Raw genomic sequence first — 20612 nt, 5'->3', positions numbered from 1 at the left:
TTTTATACACTTTAATATATTATGTTCTTACCTATAAAAGTGAGGAAATTAAAATGGATAAACTGCAACAGTGGAGTGTTTAAATATTTTGCAGGTCAGGAATAGAAGAAGTGTCTGTGCGAGTTGAACAATTTGTTTTGGTTCGAAATAGATCAATAACCATACAGCTCACTATTTTTCCATTTCTGGGCCAATCGTCCAAGGTTCTCCTTTTTGGTTTAACTCTTTTTAACAAAGGCGAAACCATATGCGACTATTAGAATGAGGAAATAAAACGTAAAGTCAAATTAATAAATAAAATATAAAATTTATTATATTTAAAAAAATAAAATTTTTTAAATATTTAATTTTTTAGATATTAATTCCAGATTTCCCAACTAAAAATACATAATTTTTACTTTTTATAATATCAAGCGACGCGGTAGCGTCGCGACGCCAAGTCCATAAAGTCAAGAATTTTGCCTATATACAGGGGCCATGGCGCTATTAAGTAGCTTATCCGGAATTTTACGCCAAGTAAATTTTCGATTAAAATATCTCAGGAATTAAAGCCGTAATCAAATATCTAACTACACTTTTATTACATAATGTAAATACAAGCTTTCGATTGCGACCAGTTCGAATAATTAAATTAAATATAATATTAAAGTTTAATTAAAATACAAAGAAAAATGTTTTAATTATTAATATATGAATTATGATTCGTATGTGTATACAAAAGGTGGGGCATTTAAATTGAGACTCCTAAATACCTAAAAAATAAAGTAAAATCGAAAAAATATATTTCAGATAAAAGTTGTAGGGTTTTAAAGAGGACATGTGGTGGTGCTATTGGTTTGACCCACGGGTGAATATGCCAAGGTTATTTCAAGGTAAGCTTGAATTTTTCAAATAGAAACCCATTTTTTTATTGCATATTCTTGTATTTGACATTAAAATACTGGTTATAAACTTTTTTGTAATGCGAACTTCCTCAGATATTTTTCCTTTTATTATGATAATTGTGTTATATTGTATTATATCCTGATCAGACTTCACGATTCTTTTCTTTCGCATGGACTATAATACTAAACACCTGACCTAGGAAACACGGAACGGGACTAAAATTTAAAAATTATTTTAAGGAGAAAATTGCTTTTCCTATGGGATTTCACGCAGCGCGACGCATATAGTGCGATATTGATGACTTATTTCTGAAAAATGCGATTTCGAAACATGATAAAATTATATGATTGAATTCAGCGTAAAAAATGCTACAACTTTTGTTATTACAAAAATTTTGAAATTTGTAAATGTATAATAACAAGGGGTGGGGGTAAATTAAAAAATATAACATTTTTTAAAAATTTAGCTGTGCGGTATAAAGCCCATAAAAGACCATACAACTTTTATTTGAAACATTTTTTTATATTTCTTATAGTTTTTATGATATTCATATAGAAAAAAATCCGTTTTTTTTTTCAAAGGATGTATCACCCCTTAAATCTTCGATTGGGCACATATAAAAAAATACGTGTAACCTAAACAGGGATCGGCATCATCGATATTTTCAGTAATAATTACAGCTTTGATTAACAATTACTTAGATAATCAGTAATCAAACTTGAAAATTATTTGATTACTCGATTAACCAATAATCAAGCTCAAAAATTATTTGATTACTTTATCAATCAGTAATCAGAAAATAAAATTTTTGATTACTCGATTAATCGGTAATCAAACTCGAAAATTATTTGATTACTTTATCAATCAGTAATCAGAAAATAAAATTTTTGATTACTTGATTAATCGGTAATCAAACTCGAAAATTATTTGATTACTTTATCAATCGGTAATCAGAAAATAAAATTTTTGATTACTCGATTAATCGGTAATCAAACTCGAAAATTATTTGATTACTTTATCAATCGGTAATCAAAAAATAAAATTTTTGATTACTCGATTAATCGGTAATCAAATTCGAAAATTATTTGAATACTTTATCAATCAGTAATTAGAAAATAAAATTTTTGATTACTCGATTAATCGGTAATCAAACTCGAAAATTATTTGATTACTTTATCAATCAGTAATCAGAAAATAAAATTTTGGATTACTTGAATAATCAGAAAGAAATAATTTCAATTACTTGATTACTCAATAATCAAGGTCTGATGTTTCTTGATTATTTTAGTTAATTAATAATCAGTGCAAGACTTTAGTCCCTCCCTCAGATAGACTTTAATAGTTTTTCCTTCCACTGTAGATTTTCGAATTTGTTAAAAGTTGTCGAGGAAGGAAAGCAAGCTGCTGTAGCGGCGGCAACTCACCCCAAATTTAAAATAAGATGGTTGAAATACCTAAGTAAAACGGCACGAGATAACGCATTGACCGCTATAAAAAATGGAATAGCGTCATGTTACAATGTTCCATCACAATTAAAGAAAAAATGTTTGTTTTTTGTAAAGAGAATCATGCATCAATTTGTACATGTTCATGAACATTTCTCGTTCTTAGAGTTACCCGGAATCAACGGCATGGATATGACGAAAATCTGATTCCATCGGGGTGCTTGATTTATGTGAGTCCCCTTGCCTCTCACTTTCGGGGTTGCTAAATTTGCTAAATTTCCTCAAAAATTATGGATTTTCATGAAAAACGTGTCAGAAAATTTTAATGCAGAATTTTATGTTCTTTCAGAATATGCAATGAAAAATACTACATTTCATTTAAAAAAACAAAGTTGACCTTCATATGACCTTCAATTTTACCTTTATCAAAAACTCAAGCCCATCATCTTGTGTCCCCCTCCAAACCCTACAACTTTTGTCTGAAACATTTTTCTCTAAACTCAACAGCGTTTGAAATATTCGCCTGGCTAGATTAAAATGAAACACCCGGTATATGTATATGCATATTTATATAATAATGTATATAATTAATTTATATACATTTAATTGATTTGTTAATTATAATTTAAATTTAAAATTACAATTAACAAATTAATTAAATTATAAATTATAAAAAAATTATAATTTTTAAAATAATTTTTAATATGAAAGGAAAAGGGCCCCATCCCCGCCCTTTTCTGTGAGGCACAACCAACCTTTTGCTTCTCCATACTTTATACCTGAAAAAGAAAAATTAATTAGGGGTGAGAACGGCTCCACCCCGCCGTTCTCTGTGAAGCACATCCAAATTTGATATTGCTTCTCCAAGGTACCAAAAAAATACAAAATTTACCACAAATATTCTGTATCTTCTATCAAATTTTCCTGCTGTTCCAATGGCAGCTGCAGATCTTCGTCCTGTGCCATTTCCTCTAGAATCTTGTCGTCGTCTACGTTGTCCTCGGTTTCGTCGGCGTCATCTTCATCCATGTATTGGGTGTCCTCGATATTGTTGTTGTCCTCCCTGGTAAAAAATAAAATTTTTTATATTTTCTATAAAAATTCTAAAACTTTCTAAAAAAATTAATATATATTACAGAGCTTCTCGAGCTATCGCCGGTTGATAGTGCAAAAATTATTAATGTTTTCCATGTAGAAATTTCAATTCATCTACAGAGACATATTAAGTGCACACTGATCTCGGATTCGAGATACTAAAGTGTACGAAAATTACGTACATCTATTTCATTATCGAGAATCTGAATGTACGAATTAAAGAGAGGAAGGAAGTTATTTGAAGGAAGGAAGAATGAGAAAAAAAATATCAGGGCGCGAGTGGCTAGAGAACAGTCGCCTGAAAAGCGGAAAACCCGGGTTTAATTCCCGGCTTAGTCATTTGCTTATGGCTCCTACAGACCAGAGCGGCGAAGCGACGAGCGGCGAGCGGTATCCAATCAGAACGTAGCTTTTCCGGACGTCACTTCTGCCGCTCTCTCGAAGCGGCGTCGCAGAAAAAGTTTATCAAATCTGAAGATTCATCGCTAGCGGAGAGCGGCGATTAGAGGCCGTTCGTCACTTCTTCGCTGGTGTGCAAGAGGCATAACCTAAAAATACACACAAGAAAGACAAGTAAAATTTCGAAGGGTTATAAAAATGTCAAATAAAAGTTATGAATACTTAGATGAAGATTTAGATGTAAGTATATTTCCGTAATATATATATTATTATTGCGTTTATATAAGATAGAAAAATCTGAATATTTTATTGTAAAATTATATATTTTAAAAATTAATTTTAATTTCATTTCTTGTAGGTGGTCTGTAATGCTTCTATTCAAGATTCGTTTGAAGAAATTCTAATAATGGAAGTTAAAGAGAATTCCTGCTTATGGGATCAGCATATGGATGTAAAATGCAAAGGGCCTATTGCAATTAAGAAAGCATGGGAACAAGTTGGAAAAGCTTTAAGTAATATTATATTTTGTTAGTTAATTAGATAACGTCGATTAGATGTTTATTAGACATTTTTTCGACCTGTATTTCTCCTTAGGTAGTATAAGTGTTAATAAAAACAACATTACTTGTTACAGATGCTGATCCAGTTGTATGCCAGAAAAAATGGAAAAATTTAAAAGATACTTTTCGGAAAAAATATAAAGAGGAACATAAATATGTACTCAGTGGAAGTGGCTCTCAAAAAAAAAAAAAAGAGAGTTGGAAGTTTTATCAATGTTTGCAGTTTCTAATTCCTACAATGGAAGTTCGAAAGTAATTGGCAAAATTAATCATGTATAATGTGTATTATAAATAGTTAATTATTTGTTTATTTGTGGTTTGCTAGTCTATATTTTCTGTACAATATATAAACGTAGTTGAGGTTTATCAATTATTTTTAATTTACAGTACAATAAGCAACATGGCTGTCACAAAACCTTCAGTGAGCATAACAAGCAACAAGGTTGTCACAAAACCTTTAGTGATCTCATCTGTTCCTTCGCCACCTTTGACTGAAAACAAGTTGTCGTTGTTGAGATTTATTTTCATTTTGAAATAGAACAGTCCGTGCCGCCGTCAATAATAATAGTTTTCTATGCTGATCGAATGTTGGTTTTTTACAATAGATCGCTAATAGTAATAAACGCTTACGATCATTACCGTTCATTAAATCCAATTTTGTAGCTACAAAATAATAAAAAATTTAGAATATGTATAATATATATATATAAAGCTTTATAGGTTAAGTTCACCCCAAAATAAACTATAATAAATTGCCACTTACGCAATATTCTAATTATTTATACAACAACAAAGCACAGTTGTACAAATAAAGTACACAATTCTTTATTTAATATTTATCTAATGTTAAATTTTTGTATTATTATCGTCGCTCGTCGCTCTTCGATGCTCGCCGCTATTCGCAGACTTGCAGCTCGCCGCTCTGGTGTAGACAGTGGGAAATGAATTTTCATTCGTTCGTCGCATGCCGCTCGCCGCTTCGCCGCTCTGGTCTGTAGGAGCCTTTAGTCATATCGTGCCCTGATATTTTTTCTCTCGTTCTTCCTTCCTTCAAAAAACTTCCTTCCTCTTTTTAATTCGTACATTCAGATTTTTGATAATGAGATCAATGTATTTCGTATTTTATAGTAAATTTCGTATTCTATAGTAGATTTCTTATTCTATAATTTTCTAAAAAATATTAAAAAATCTGAATTTTTATACTTCTTTCAGAATTTTTCATAAATTTAAATTATAAAAAATTTCTAAAATTTAAAAGATTTATAGGAAAATATGACATTTTTTACCAGAGCTGAGTGTTCTCCATTTCGTCGGTCTCCTCAATCGGTTTCCTCCGTGTGCTGGGTCTCTTCCATTTCGTTGCCGTCTTCGGTTTCCTCCGGGATGTCCTCGAATCCTGTAGTTTCCTGTAGATCATAGATCTGTTCTTTTTAACTGAACTGACTGCACTAGTTCAGAGTTTATCTTTTTCCCTCCACATTGGAAGATGAAAGATAAATTCTGAACTAGTACAACTAGTAAAAAAAAAGAGCACAGACCTCATCTTTGTTATTCATTCGCCGGCGTTGATTTGGTAAGAATTCCTCCTCATTTTCTTGTCGTCATTTTTTATTGTAACGCTATTTTCTGGTTTTAAGGCTTTTTAAAGCCTTTTCCAGGGCTTCATGAAATTCGACGTTGTTGGGGAAAATGTTTATTTGAGTTCATGACATCTGGAAAAATCGACGAGAAACACACTTTAGTTATCGTCATGTATTCAATAACTACGTTTACATGTCACTCTTAATCAAATTTAATGACATTCTAATAAACGAGAAAATATTAAAAGTTCAGAAATAGGATTGAAAATTATTGAGAAGAATTAAATAGAATTCGGCATCATCGTAAATGAATTCTTCTCAATAATTTTCAATCCTATTTCTGAATTTTCAATACTTTCTCGTTTACTGGGATCCGTTGTTCCAAGGCTAGTCAATGCCTACCGTTCCATTTTTTAGAAGAGTGGCTGTGATAAACCAACCTCAGAACTACGAATGTTACTAAACCCGATTAAGTTTGACGTGTAAACGTAATCAATGTAGAATATAAACACTAACAGTATTTTTTACAAACCTTGACATGCTTGTGCGAAGCGATTGTCTCGCAATTTACATCCCCCTGGTCCAGTTCTTCCATTTAAGGTGAGCTGTGATGAAACCTCCTCATCTTCTGGAAATACATTGCAAAAATATTTTGCAGTGCAATCAACTAGATTGGCCCGTCCAAGGTAAATAAAGTACCCCACCTAATACAAAATTTTTGTAGCAAACTGAATTACTGTAAATATACAGGGTGTCCCACCAAAAGTGGCCACCCCCTTTTATTTTTTAAATTTAAAGAGATAGACCATAACAAATATATATCAAATTAAATGGTTTAAACTGAACTCTATTGTGAGCATAATAGTTGCTTACAAAAGCTATTGGTGTTAACGAATGGAGAGGTATGCATAATTTTTTTATAATAATGTAGATATTTTGATGTAAGAAAAGTTGTAGCGCTGTTTGAAAAGAATACAACAATGTATAATTTAATAAAAATATTTTACATATTATACGAGTTTTATCGGCTTGAAATATCGCGGACGACGTCTACCTTTTCACTTTCGGCCCTGCGATATGGCCAACTTCAATAATTAATTAATAATTAACAGCGCTACAATTTCAATTGACATACGTCAATCTCTAACGCACGAGTCAGAAGTTGGCCATATCGCAAGGCCGAAAGTGAAAAGGTAGACATCGCCCGCAATACTCGTTAGTTGTCTTTAAGAAAAAAATCTAGCAGAGCTATATTTAAGCTATATTTAGCAGATATGATATAATATACTTTCTTCTTAAATATATATACTTTTTTCTTAAAGTCAACTATGTATTTTTTTTACACCAATTGATTCCTCTCATTATTTTGTGCATAAAAGTGTTGAAGTAAGATAATTGAAAAATAAATATTTAACGAAATATTTCATAGTTTATGTAAAATTATGTCAAATTAAAATATAAAATATTTTGTAAACTATTCAATTTTTGGCCATCCTAGTCTTATAACTTTTTACGACAAATATTACAAGAAATCGATTTATATAAAAAAATAAATGTCCTTTCATTTGAAAAAATAAAGATGACCTTTAAATCTCAGAAGCGTCTCCATCCAAGGTCAAACTAATATCCCTATATTTTTTCCCTCTCTAAACCCTACAACTTTTATTTGAAAAATTTTTTTATTTAACTCGGTGTTTCTGAGATATTTGAGTGGATTTCGTTTAAAATAGGACACCTTGTATTTCTCATTACTCTTGATAGCATTGCAGGCATAATAAATACAAAATATATTTTGTATTTATAGAAAATTATAAAGTAAGTAATTTTCCCAATTCGCCAATATACGCGCAACGCGCAAAAGTACAAGTACAGTGAGTATACAAAATACAGTAAGTATATAGATACAAAAATACAGTGTCAACTACTGTAAATTATTTTAACCTGTAAATAACAGGTGTAAAAAAGTGGTACAATAGGGCTCCAGGTGATGATCCACTTAAAAAAAAATCGAACGCGCCATAAGTGGAACCTCAAAAGTGGTGCGGAAAACCACTACTTATTAATAGTACTAATAAAATTACTAATCTTACATCTATTTGACTGCATTTTTAATATGTTACTGTGTTCCTCCACTAATCTCCACAGTATATGTATATGTAGTTACTGCAGTAACTCTTGCTAATATGCAGTAGTTTAAAATAAATAATTAAAAGCTTTGCAGGTGCCCATACAGAACAAAATATGCAGTAAATATCTAATAAATATTTATTATATCCATTTGATATCTATATCTACTATGGATAACTTACAGATGTTTAATAGATGTATAAAATATCTATGTCTCTTGAATTACAAGCGGAGATATCTAATAGATATTTACATATTATCCATCTATCCGTGTGCATCAACTAACTACCAAAGATATCCATTAGATATTTACATGTTATCCATATATCCATGTCCATCAAGTAGCTACCAAAGATATTCATTAGATATTTACATGTTATCCACATTTCCATGTCCATCAAGTAGCTAGCAAAGATATCCAGTAGATATTTATATGTTATCTACATATCTGTATCTACTAAGAAGCTATCAAAGATATTTAATAGTTGTTATCTATATTTATATTCTAGAAAATCTATGTAGTGACACGAGATGTCGCTGTTATCACGGTGATGCGTGACAATCGTTGCTAGGTGATACATGATAGTCGTTTGTCTAATTTACTCGTGACTCTGGGTTATCGTTGGCGCGAAAGCGTGTCGATACGTGTGAAGCAGTGAAGCAGTGTGAAGTATACGTATATGAACAGTATTTCGTCATTTTATGTATGGATTTCAAAGGCCGTTTCATTTGCGGATTAATATTAAGTTGCAATTGTCAAGCGCGAGAACATTGCATTAGATATAAATGTGTACATATATGTAGTACTTTGCAACAAGTTATTGCATCATTATACTGCACGTGCTTTGTGTTGCTTTGTGGTAACACACTCATACGCAATAGCGTATTTGTATTGAGTTAAAGACATTGTGCCTTTGATAAGTTTTTTTACAGGTAAGAAACTTTTCTGTTATTTCTTTTAATTATTTTATAATTAAACATACAGTACAAATATCCTAAAAAGTTCGTTTTTTTAGCTGCATTGAGACTGTGTATTACAACAAGATCATAAAGGTCAAAAAGTCAGGCAATCTATTTATCTACCTGTTCTCTGTTTTTCTGTGGAACTTTTCTTGATTTGATGATAAAATTTGGTAAGTTGTGAAATTTTTTGAGTTTTGAATGCTTGCTTTAATTTTTCTCTGTTTCCTATTGTTTTTTATTCAAAATTTAGATGTATATATTCCACACAGCACGCATATTCAAAAGATATTTAGAGGACTTCCTAAAGATATCTTTGAGAGGTACGATATGTTCGAGATGTTCTCTTTTGGATATGCATGTTGTGTGAGTACTTACATATTCATTATTACCTATCTAAGATTTTTACATGAAATACATGTTTTCTGATTTTTTGTGTTATTTTTGTGCTTGATGTGATGTCAGAAGTGATTTTGTGTTAAAATTATAGTATTCCTTTTTTTTTATTAATTATATTTAGATATTAATATTGATACTTGTAAATAAACTGCATTAATTTTATACGTTACTCATATTTCTGTTATAGTTTTTTTCATTTACGGTTTAAATTCTCTTCAATTTTTGCTATTTGTGTGGAATTAAAATGTATATTTTTTTATAATTTTGCGGTTTAAGATTCATTTTTTATTTATTGTTTTACATTAAAGATGTTATAAGCAATTTAATTATATATGTTCATAATATATTTTGCTTTATTATTGATTACGATTATTATTATTTATCAAAGTAATATAATTTATGACAATATATAAAATTGTTTTTGAAAGTTAAGTAATACTAAAAAAAAAAGATTAACTATTTGAATTGATATGGAATAAAAAAATAACAAATAATATTATTTTGTAGAATGTATATATTTAGAGATCACAAATGTCTTAAAGAGTTTGTTTTTTTCAGTTGCATTGGGAGTGTATTAAAAAAAGATTGTAAAGGCTAAACTATTTATCCTTTGTTTTTCTGTGGAATTTGGTAAGTTGTAAAGTTTTCTGAAGAGTTCTAAAGTGCTTGTTTTAAATTTGTTTTCTACAGTTTTTTATTAGAAATTTGAATGTATATACATTATACTTACATTCATTAATAATTTTATACATAAAATGCATGTTATTACTCTTTTTTTCTTTTCTTTTTCTTTTTTTTTTCATTCTTTGTGTTATTCCATTTTTGATACGTCTGAAGCTATTTCATGTTAAAATTACGGTATTCTCTTAATTTTGATTAATTATTTGAATATTAATATTAATACGTCTAAATAAATCACGTTAACTTATAAATTAGTCATTTTTGTTATAGTCTTTTTCTTTGCAGTTTAAATTCTCCTCAATTTTTGTTATTTGTGCGCAATTAAAATATATTTTCTTATTTATAATTTTGTGATTAAAGAGCTTCCATTTATTTTATATGTCTTACATTAAAGATGTTATAATATATGCATTTTAATTTTGCCACGTTCATATATTTTATTTTATTTATGATTATGAAAGATTATATTTTATCAAAAAGTATATAAAATTGGTTATGAAAATAATATAATAGTACTGAAAAAGAAGAATGATTAAATATCTGAATTTATGTGAAACAGAAAAATAGCATAAATATTATTTTGTAGGATATACCAGCTATGCCAAAACGAAAATTGCTTTCAGAAATGTCAAAAAGGCATTACCGACGATTAAAATGCAATACACGTAATATTGCAATTGAAACCGAAAATATAAATAATCCGTCGACAAATTTTGTTAATGTAGATAATCTGCAAAATTCGAGCGATATCAGTACACATAAAATAATCGGTGTTAATTGCGATCTTCATCAGACAGCAAATGTTACAATAAGAAATGAATTGCCGCGACAATATTTTAATAGTTCTGACAATGAAAATGTTGCATATGACTCTTATTATAACGATAACAGTTCTAATTTGGAAGATCTATTGCGTCTAATCGCACACACTTTTGATTATGATCAAAATGCTGGGCATATAAATTTGTTTGCTAGTTCATCAATTAAGGACGATTTAATAAACTGGGCAGCACAATTTCAGACTTCACATATAGCAATTACTGCATTATTGTCAATTTTAAGAAAACATGGCTTTAATGGCTATTTGCCGAAAAATTCGAAAACATTGATGAGAACACCAAGATATACAAATGTACGGAAAGTTGCACCAGGAGAATACTTTCATAAGGGCTTAAGATCAGGAATTATGGAGTTTCTACGAAAAAGTCGAGATGACATTGATTTAATTGAAGTGCAAATCAGCATAGATGGATTACCAATTGCAAATTCTTCTAATAATCAACTGTGGCCAATTTTAGGTTCAATAATACCGAGTCTTAGTAACATCTTTATTATTGGTTGTTACTTTGGTTCCAAGAAACCATCTGATTGTAATGAATTTTTACATGATTTTGTGGATGAAGCAAAAATTCTAGTGACTGAAGGACTTGAATATAAAGGAAAACATATATCTGTATCTATACATTCGTTAATTGCTGATGCACCCGCAAAATCTTTTGTAACTGCTACAAAGGGACATACAGGTTATTTTAGTTGTGTTAAATGCATAACTGAAGGTGAATATATTGATGGGAGAATGTGTTTCCCGGATATAAATTGTCGTAAACGGACAAATGAAAGTTTTCGTCAACAAAGACAAATAGAGCATCATACTGGGAGGAGTATTTTATTAGATATACCGAATTTTGGTATGATAACGCACATCCCGTTGGATTACATGCACTTGGTTTGCATTGGTGTGGTAAAAAAAATGTTACATTTTTGGTTATCCGGACCGTTAACTGTTCGATTATCGACACGATTAGTTAATAGGATTTCAAGATTGTTAATAGAAATGCGAACATCGATACCAATAGAATTTGTTCGTAAACCACGAGAATTACATTTCTTAAGCTTATGGAAAGCTACAGAGTTGAGACAGTTTCTTTTATATACTGGCCCCATCGTTTTAAAAAATGACATAAATAAAGATATCTACAAGAATTTTCTAACATTACATGTGGCCATTCGGCTATTATGTTCTCCAGATCTTTCACATATTACTTATGCCGAATCCTTACTAGAACACTTTGTACAGTCATTCGCAATTTTATATGGTCCACAGTATTCATCTCACAATATACATGCACTAATTCATTTAGTAGATGATGTTAGAAAATTTAGTACACTGGATACATTCAGCGCTTTTCGATATGAAAATTACTTAAAAAAAATAAAACAGTTACTTAGAAAAGCTGAACGTCCCTTACAACAAATCCACAATCGTTTAACGGAATTGGAATATTGCTTATCATTTGAAAAAGAACATCGAAAAATAGGAGTACATGGAATACACAATGCAGGCCCAATCTTTCCTGGAATAAATAGTCCTCAATATTCAACATATTCAACAGCAGATTTTAGTCTATCTATTTATAATCCAAACTGTTGTGGTCTAAACGATGGTTCGATTGTCATCATAGAGAATATTGCCACTATGACTACTAATAATCTTTGCATTATTGGTCGAAAATTCATCGATTTGAGTGATCTATATACTGAACCATGTAATTCTTCCTTGTTGGGAATATATAAATCGGAACGATGTGAAAATTTATCGGCTTGGCCTCTAACATCTGTTAAGATGAAATATGTTAAATTTGATTGGAGTAATACATTTGTACTTGTACCATTGTTGCATACATAATGTATGTACATTTGTTCATATATGTTATTGGTATGTATTTACATTGCGTTTGTGTGTGTTATTTTTCAGATGTGATATATTTATAAGATGGCTGTTCTAAATAATACATTCTATTTGATAGAATTTGAAGATGGGATACAAGTAGTACCTGATGATTGGATACAAAAAGATACAAAGAAATGTTGGTATCCAAATTTTAAAAGAGATAAAGATATAAATAAAGCGATAAAAAAACGGCTAATTCCTCAAGATGATTGGTTATTATGTTCATTTAAACGAGTGTTTGGTATATATGGTAAGTAAACGTTTTGTCTGCTGTCAATGTATAAACAGTTATTTTCTAATTATTGTAGCCAATATATTGTCATACTCATCATTGTTAAAGATTATTGAATATTTCTATTGTATTTTGATAGAATCCTACAGTGAAGTATGTAAGAAACTAAAAAAGGCTGAGATGACTTCGGATGTTAATACAGATACTGACAAAACAAAAAGAAAAGTCAGAGCCAGAAAACAAAGTAATACTGATGATGATGAAAGCGATTGTAGCAATTATCAGTCTTGTTTACCACCATATCCGAAAGCGCCTATGATTCATACAAGTAAGTAATATTAAAATTATATTTATTACGCCTGTATTTTAAGATATGCATATGTGTATATGCTTGCATATTCATTAGAAAAGTATAAACATTTCAATGTGGCTTATAGTATAGTTGAGCATTGACATATTTAAAAAATATTTGGATTCTGAGAACTATAAATAATATCACATATATGTTAATATTAATATCAACATATTAATATGTCTTTTATATTATAAATAATCTTCTGTGTTGCAAGATTTCATAAATATACGTATGTATACATTCATAATACAATTTTATATATTCTTTTAGATACGAAAAATACACAAAAAGAAGATGAATATATTACAATTAGAAGTAAGTAAAACATAATTCATTATCATATATTTTAAATAACTTCTGTGTTGTAAGATTTTATTAATATATGTATATGCATTCATAATATAATTTTATATACTCTTTTAGATACGAAAAATGTACAAGAAGAAGATGAATATATTACAATTAGAAGTAAGTAGAACATAATTTGATAGCATTCATTTTTAGACAAAATATCAATTTACAATTCTTATAAGGAATATGCTTGCGATTATTGAATACTAAAGCCAAAAATATTTTATTTTTTGCATTTAAATATATCTGAAGTTAATATCATCTCGAGAAATATATTTTTTCTCCTTTAAAAACTAATATTTTCTGAAATGCAGATGAAAATGTAACATTTTTTAACTATCTGTTTAATCGAAAATAATGGTTCTTCAAAAATTATGTTTTATCGAATCTTTGGGTTTGTTCGCGTCGCATGTTCCAACATGCTCCTACTCGCTCCAATATGCTCCAATCTATAGTATTACGTTACGTATACTATAGTTTGGAGCGTATTGGAGCAGTATTGGAGCGAGTTGAAACATGCGACGCGAACAAACTCTTAATGTAGCTTTATTTATATATATTTGTATTATTATTAGATTATCTTCAACGTATTGAAAGAATGTTAGCAGATATAAAATTTGATGTCAATCATCTAACTGAACAATATCAACTTATATTAACTAAGTTGAATTTAAATGTGTCAAATCGGACACGAGAAAATCGTAGCCCTACGCCAAATGATGAGTTGAGTGAACTGTCCTTTCCTCTGAAAACTATAGAGGAAATCGAATTTTTACAAAAAATTCTTGCATCAAGCAAAGAAGGATTAAAAGAACATATGGTGAGTTATGTAAATATATATATAGGCGTATAGCCTAAGGATTGTGTTCGACTTGGTTGAAAGATTGAGACCAATTTCTTAAAAAAATATAATTTATTTTTCTTCGTCAGAGAAGTAGAGTAAAGTACAAGTTTTGTGTTTGATTTGATTAAGGGCGCCAGAGGCGCTTTCTCGGCAAGAGTGTAAGGCCGAGAATCAAAAGAAAAATTGACGGGCGCGGTAAGGAATTACCGGCCGCGTCTTAGTGTGTTGAACGGGTCCTAAAAAGGACGGTTCAACTGAGTTAGCTCGTTGCAGCCCCTTTCCCGGCGTCGGTGGAACTCCGTTCGGGAAGTGGTCTTCCGTCTGACAACTGCTCTCTGAGCAGGCTCTGAGCGGTGAAGTCTGTACTGCGATGGATCGAGTCTCTGGTGTGCTGGTGGTGGCAACCGTCTCGGCTCTCGGAATTACGGATTGCTCCGTGTACCGAGGAGAGAGAGGTCTCCGAATTCGGATGTCGCCTTGTGTGAGCGTGTCCCTTGGTGGTCGAGTCAACCGGACGCAGAACTCTAGTGGGATTAATTTCCACACTAGAGACTGAGGAGGTGACGGCGAAAGTGGAGTATCCGCGGGCCGCTTGGTTGAGATGTGCGGCCGATGCTGGGACTCTGTTTTCTTTTTACGCGCCTTGCGAGGCAGCGTGAGAAAAACTGCGAGACTATGTGTCTCTGGTTAGCTCCTGCCGAGGCAGAGTACGACTCAGTTCAAGGGCCCTTGAGAGAGCTCGCCTTGAAGCGAGTGAGTGAGGAAAGATCTGCGGAGCAGCTCTTTTATATCTCGTCGATCGAAGCTTGATCGCGAGAAGGTTCTTCACCGCCTGCGCAACCTGGCGGTGGGTCCGCAAGCTTATAACTGGTAGAAGGCCTGCGGCGCGTAGCGGCGCCGCGATGTATTATACCGCGTCAGTGCAGCGGTGTGGCGGTGAGCCGCCACAATATATATATATATATATATATACATTTAATTACTATACATTTTATATATTTGTTGTATACATGCTTTTCTAATAATACGAAAATTATTTCAGTTTAACATATTAGCAACAATTGGTGGAAGTAGCTATGAAGAAATGTCAAAAAGAATGTTTATATATGTTTTTACAAATGAAGTAGCCAGTTTTTACAGTTGGGTGGGAGGAAAAGGAAAACGGAAACTTCATCATTTTGAAGTAATGAAATTAATGTTTAGTAAGTAAAAATATTTTTATCATACATTATTTTTTGGACGTTAAATTATCCATGAATGTTAAAATTTTCACGTGAATAAATTAATTACTATTCAATTCTTGATAATTATAAATAACTTTTAAAACAATATTTTTATGGCTGTTCTACTGTAACAAATTTCATGATATCGCGAATACATCAAGCGTTTTATTATATAGAAATAGTATGAAAGTACAGAAAATGTAACATTAATGAAAACTATTTTGCTTTAGTTGTCAGGAAGACATTCTCTAATGTAACGGAGAAAGAGTTTGAAACAAAATGTAAAGATTGGTTTCGACACGCAAAACACAGGTTTGAGAACGAGAAACGACGGCAAAATAATTCAACAAAGGTTAGTGTTTATATTTCTCAATTTTTAATAAAATAATATATAAATGTCATCCAAAAGCAATTCTAGATTATGACACCATATCCTCCTACAATTTTTGCCTAATACATTTTTTTAATTACACGATTTCCACATATTTGCCAGTTTGCTTGTTAAAATTAAAATAAATTACCCTCTATTTCCCTTGATCGCGTATATTTTGCATATCAATCTTCATGTTCAAGTAAATAACCGCTTTTAATTCAAATATTATTTAATTAATTAATTAAATTAAAAAAAATATATATATAATTAAATAAATTAACCCAAATAATTATCCAATTTTAGACCAAGCATGATGGTGTTTGCCCTCAACAAACGACTAGCATGCAAGATGATGGACATGATGAAGCGCCGTCATATGGACGTAGTATGAACAGTAGCGAAGCGATCGCGTGCTCTGAAGTATAATATCGAATAATTGTCATTTAATAAATCACAGTCAAGTGTATTTTAATTTTTTTTAAATGTAATTAAGATTTTTTTTTAAGTTAGTAAGATAATCGCATTGTGCATATATGTGTGTATTATTATGACAATTATTATTTTTAAAATTTATAATAAATAGTACCTAGTTTTCATAAACCAATTTATAATCAATACCTATATCCTTTTAAAGTATAAATCTAATCTAGCATATATATTTGAAAAAACGTCTATAAAAGATCAGTAAGATGTTTTAACATCTTTTAACACGTTAAATTAAAACATGTTAAACATGTTAAACATGTTAAAAGATGTTAAAACATCTTACTGATCTTCTATGGACGTTTTTTGAACATGTGTGCTGTTAGAATATTCAATATTTATAAATATATATATATATATGGACATGTATATAATATAGATTGGATATCTACAAAGAAATCCATTAAATATTAACATATATGCAATGGATACCCACATAAATATCCATAGGATACTGATATAGATGTTCAATGGACATTAATCTACATATCCAGTGGATATTTATGAAAACTCGTATTGCGGACATTTGGATATTTAAAGCATATCTAATGGCTGTTTCCTATATATTTATGGATATCTCTAATATCTTCTGAGAATATCTATTAGATATGTAATACAAATTATGTTCTGTATGGGTGTGTAATCTTTCATCATGTTGATAAATGTAAAATAGCAAGCATGGCTAAACGAGTAAGGCAAATGGCAAGAATATTAAAAATCTCGTGTTTGAAAACTGTGATTTTGTAACTTTTTTTCCTTTTTCTATATTTATTTTAAATAAATTATTAGATAATGTTTTTGGCTAAAAGAAATTATTTTATCTTTATTAAAAATATTCGCATATGTTAAATTAGCACTTTGTTGCAACATTGTAAAATAACTTCATTTTTCTATTGACAATAGCAGATCTGTATTATTTCTAAAATTGTTAGTTTAACATATGCGAATATTAATAATAAATAGAAAATATTATTTTTTTGGGCAAAAAAATATTATCTAATAATTTACTATGTTAGAAACAAATGCGGAAAAAAGAAAAGAAAGTTGCACGAAGCAGGTCTCGAACAGGTGATTTCTAATTTTCCAGCCACTCGCCTCAGAATTTCTTTTCTGAATCAGAAACGCTTGCTTTTAACATGCAAGTAGCATGCATTTATTGTCTGTTGTGTCGGCTCGGTGGAAGGGAGACGTTCGCTCTCTTCCATTGGTTGAACGGCCGAGCTCACACGGATACGTGACGTAGCGCTTCTGTAAGGTTGTGTGAGACAGCGGAGCCGGGACCGCTGTGAGAAAGATCGCATCACTGCCACAGAGTATTCGATAACCATGCGCGAGGAATAGAGTGCCAATTTAAAGATTGGAAACTCATAAATTCTCGTCGCCGTGGATTACTGACGCAATTGTTCTTCAAGTGCCAAACGTGCAACTATGAAGCCAACATATGGTCAGAATCCACAGAACCTGAAAAGTTGGACCTCAATACAGCTGCTATAGCTGCAACTATAACAGTTGGGATTGGTTATGGCCAACTGGAAGAGTTGTGTGCAGCTATGAATATTTTTTGCATGTCTGAAAAGACTTACATAAAACATCGTGAAAATGTAGTCGATGATTTTATGAAAACTGCCATGGAGAGCATGAAAATGGCAGGCGAGATTGAAAAACATCTCGCTCTCGAAAGAGGTGAAACCATAAATGGCATTCCATATATAACCGTTGTAGCGGATGGTTGTTGGATGAAGAGATCATACGGCACCGCCTACGATTCACCTTCCGGTGTGGGTGCCATAATTGGTTACCGCACGGGGAAAGTTCTTTTCATAGGTATCCGTAACAAATTTTGTACGATTTGTGATATTTTCGGCGGAGCAAAGAGGCCTTGACGCAAGAAGTCATAAGTGCTACAAAAATTTTGACCGCAATGCAAGCTCCACTAGTATGGAGAGCGACGCCATTGCAGAAAGTTTTAAAAATAGCCTTGAAATTCATGGACTAATATATAAAACAGTTGTTGCCGATGGCGATAGCAGCGTATATCAGTCTATCGGAAATAACGCATCGTATCGCGAACAAAAGGTGATTGTTAAAAAAATAGAATGCACCAATCACTTGCTTCGCAATTTATGTAAAAAGTTGAAAGTCGTGGCGGAGACAGTTTAACCAAAGTTACAGAGAAAGCGTGGCTTTGTACAAATACGAAATGTTGTGAGGAACAACATTTTAAAAATACGCAAAGATGTATTACAAGTTGCAGCTGTACGAAGGGCAGAAAGTTAACCTCACCATTATAAAGCGATGGAATTACAAAGAGACATATTAAACATTCCTAGCCATATATTTGGTGAACATAAAAAATGTACAGAACGCGGTCGTACATGTAAAGAAAACAGTGATAAAATTCAAAATTATGTGCCATATTTGAAATTGCACGGCCTATATCAAAAAATAGAAAGTGCTATAATGCACCTAAGCGCTTATTCCGATAGTTTGTTATTAAATTTAACAAACAATCCTGCAGAAACGTTTAATTCAATTATCTGCAAAGAAATTGGTGCAAAGCGCATTCATTTTAGCAAACAAGGTTCTTATAATGCTAGAATTGCGGGAGCTGTTGTGCAACATAATACACAAGAAGTTTTAACGCAAGTTCATGAAAGCATGTGTAAGGATGTTCCTGTCGTTGTCGCAAATTTAGAGAAGCGACGACAAATAAAAGTTGCAAGAACCAGAGAATCTCGAGAAGTAGATGGAAGACAAAAACAATTTAAACAAGAACAGGGAACAGATTATCATTATGGCCCAAAATCACAAAAACCAGATCTTTCATCTGACGTATTCAAACAACTTAAATATAATCATATGGAAAAGTTGGTTGAAAATGCAGAAAATCGACTGCGACGTGAACTAGCCTCGGAATCACGCCAGATCCGAGGGAGCACGCCCAATGGAATTCGGTACTCGAGGCATCGGCAATAACTGCTCGACTCGGTAACTTACGGTATCAGAAACAGATGCTTAATTCGGTAACTCGCGGTACTCCACGCTCGTCGGGAGCAAGGTAACTCGCGAAATCGGCAATAACTGCACGATTCGGTAACTCGCGGTACTCCACACAATTCGGGAGCAAGGTAACTCACGCGATAACGGTAACCGGGAATGGGCGCCAGGTGCGAATAATCGCACCGCGGTATCGGTAACTTTAATAGTTCTCAAAATTTGCTCGGCCGCTCCCCGCTCAGTATGGCAGAGGGGCGCAGTCCTTTTACTTAACGTAGATATCTGGAGTGAGAGGTGAACACAAGGACAACTCAATCATTAATATTTAACAATAATGTATTTCCATGATTCGGTTACAAGGGTAAAGATGCGTAGATCGTTCGGCCTGAGCCGATACGGCGGAAATAGTCTAGTACGGTAGTAAGGTAATTCGCTCAATCAATCGATAACGAGAACAAATTTCGGTAACCATATGAAATCTCGGAAACGCGATCACGATAATTCGCAGCTGATCCGACGATATTCGACAAAACAAATGACTTGTATTACGACCATCCGATACGGCCGGTGAAGGCCAAATAAATATACTTTGAACGACGGTAGCCTAACGGCCAGAAATGAGATGTCGCGGAGCGGCTATTTTCGCGGGCTTTCACGTTTCTCGCCGAGACGCTAACGAGGCGGTAACAGCGGTCTCGCGGAGAACGCTCCCGAGCAAAATCCGTCTGCGGGCATCCGCCCACGGTACTTTCGGTACGGTGATAACGCGACAAAAACGGTAACAAAACGATATCGTAAGGAAGACTGTAGCAATTAATCAGTATTCTACAAAAAGAAACGGTAACGGAAAAACGGTAGCAATTAGTCAGTATTCTACAAAAAGAAACGGTAA

At 32.1% G+C, this 20612-nt stretch overlaps 2 protein-coding genes and 1 pseudogene across 2 annotated transcripts; all 3 read left to right on the top strand.

Annotated features, from left to right (window-relative positions):
* The first annotated feature begins 3327 nt into the window (after positions 1-3327).
* On the top strand, positions 3328-4941 carry LOC136997681 (uncharacterized). The gene is made up of 4 exons (XM_067348712.1): positions 3328-4064; positions 4183-4336; positions 4459-4636; positions 4772-4941. Exons 1-4 carry the CDS (start codon positions 4023-4025, stop codon positions 4920-4922), a joined length of 525 nt encoding a protein of 174 aa, XP_067204813.1. The 5' UTR covers positions 3328-4022; the 3' UTR covers positions 4923-4941.
* A 4469-nt stretch (positions 4942-9410) lies between these two features.
* On the top strand, positions 9411-12338 carry LOC136997634 (uncharacterized; annotated as a pseudogene).
* Positions 12339-12562: 224 nt separating this feature from the next.
* LOC136997635 (uncharacterized) lies at positions 12563-16834 on the top strand. Its single transcript, XM_067348536.1, has 8 exons — positions 12563-13112; positions 13234-13422; positions 13720-13764; positions 13873-13917; positions 14376-14620; positions 15687-15846; positions 16098-16219; positions 16544-16834. Exons 1-8 carry the CDS (start codon positions 12905-12907, stop codon positions 16664-16666), a joined length of 1137 nt encoding a protein of 378 aa, XP_067204637.1. The 5' UTR covers positions 12563-12904; the 3' UTR covers positions 16667-16834.
* Positions 16835-20612: the final 3778 nt, after the last annotated feature.

The sequence above is a fragment of the Linepithema humile genome, chromosome 2 (assembly GCF_040581485.1).
Source record: "Linepithema humile isolate Giens D197 chromosome 2, Lhum_UNIL_v1.0, whole genome shotgun sequence".
In the NCBI taxonomy this organism is placed as follows: domain Eukaryota; kingdom Metazoa; phylum Arthropoda; class Insecta; order Hymenoptera; family Formicidae; genus Linepithema; species Linepithema humile.
The sequence above is the reverse complement of the archived record's forward strand: the minus strand, read 5'-3'. Positions and strand labels throughout refer to the sequence as shown.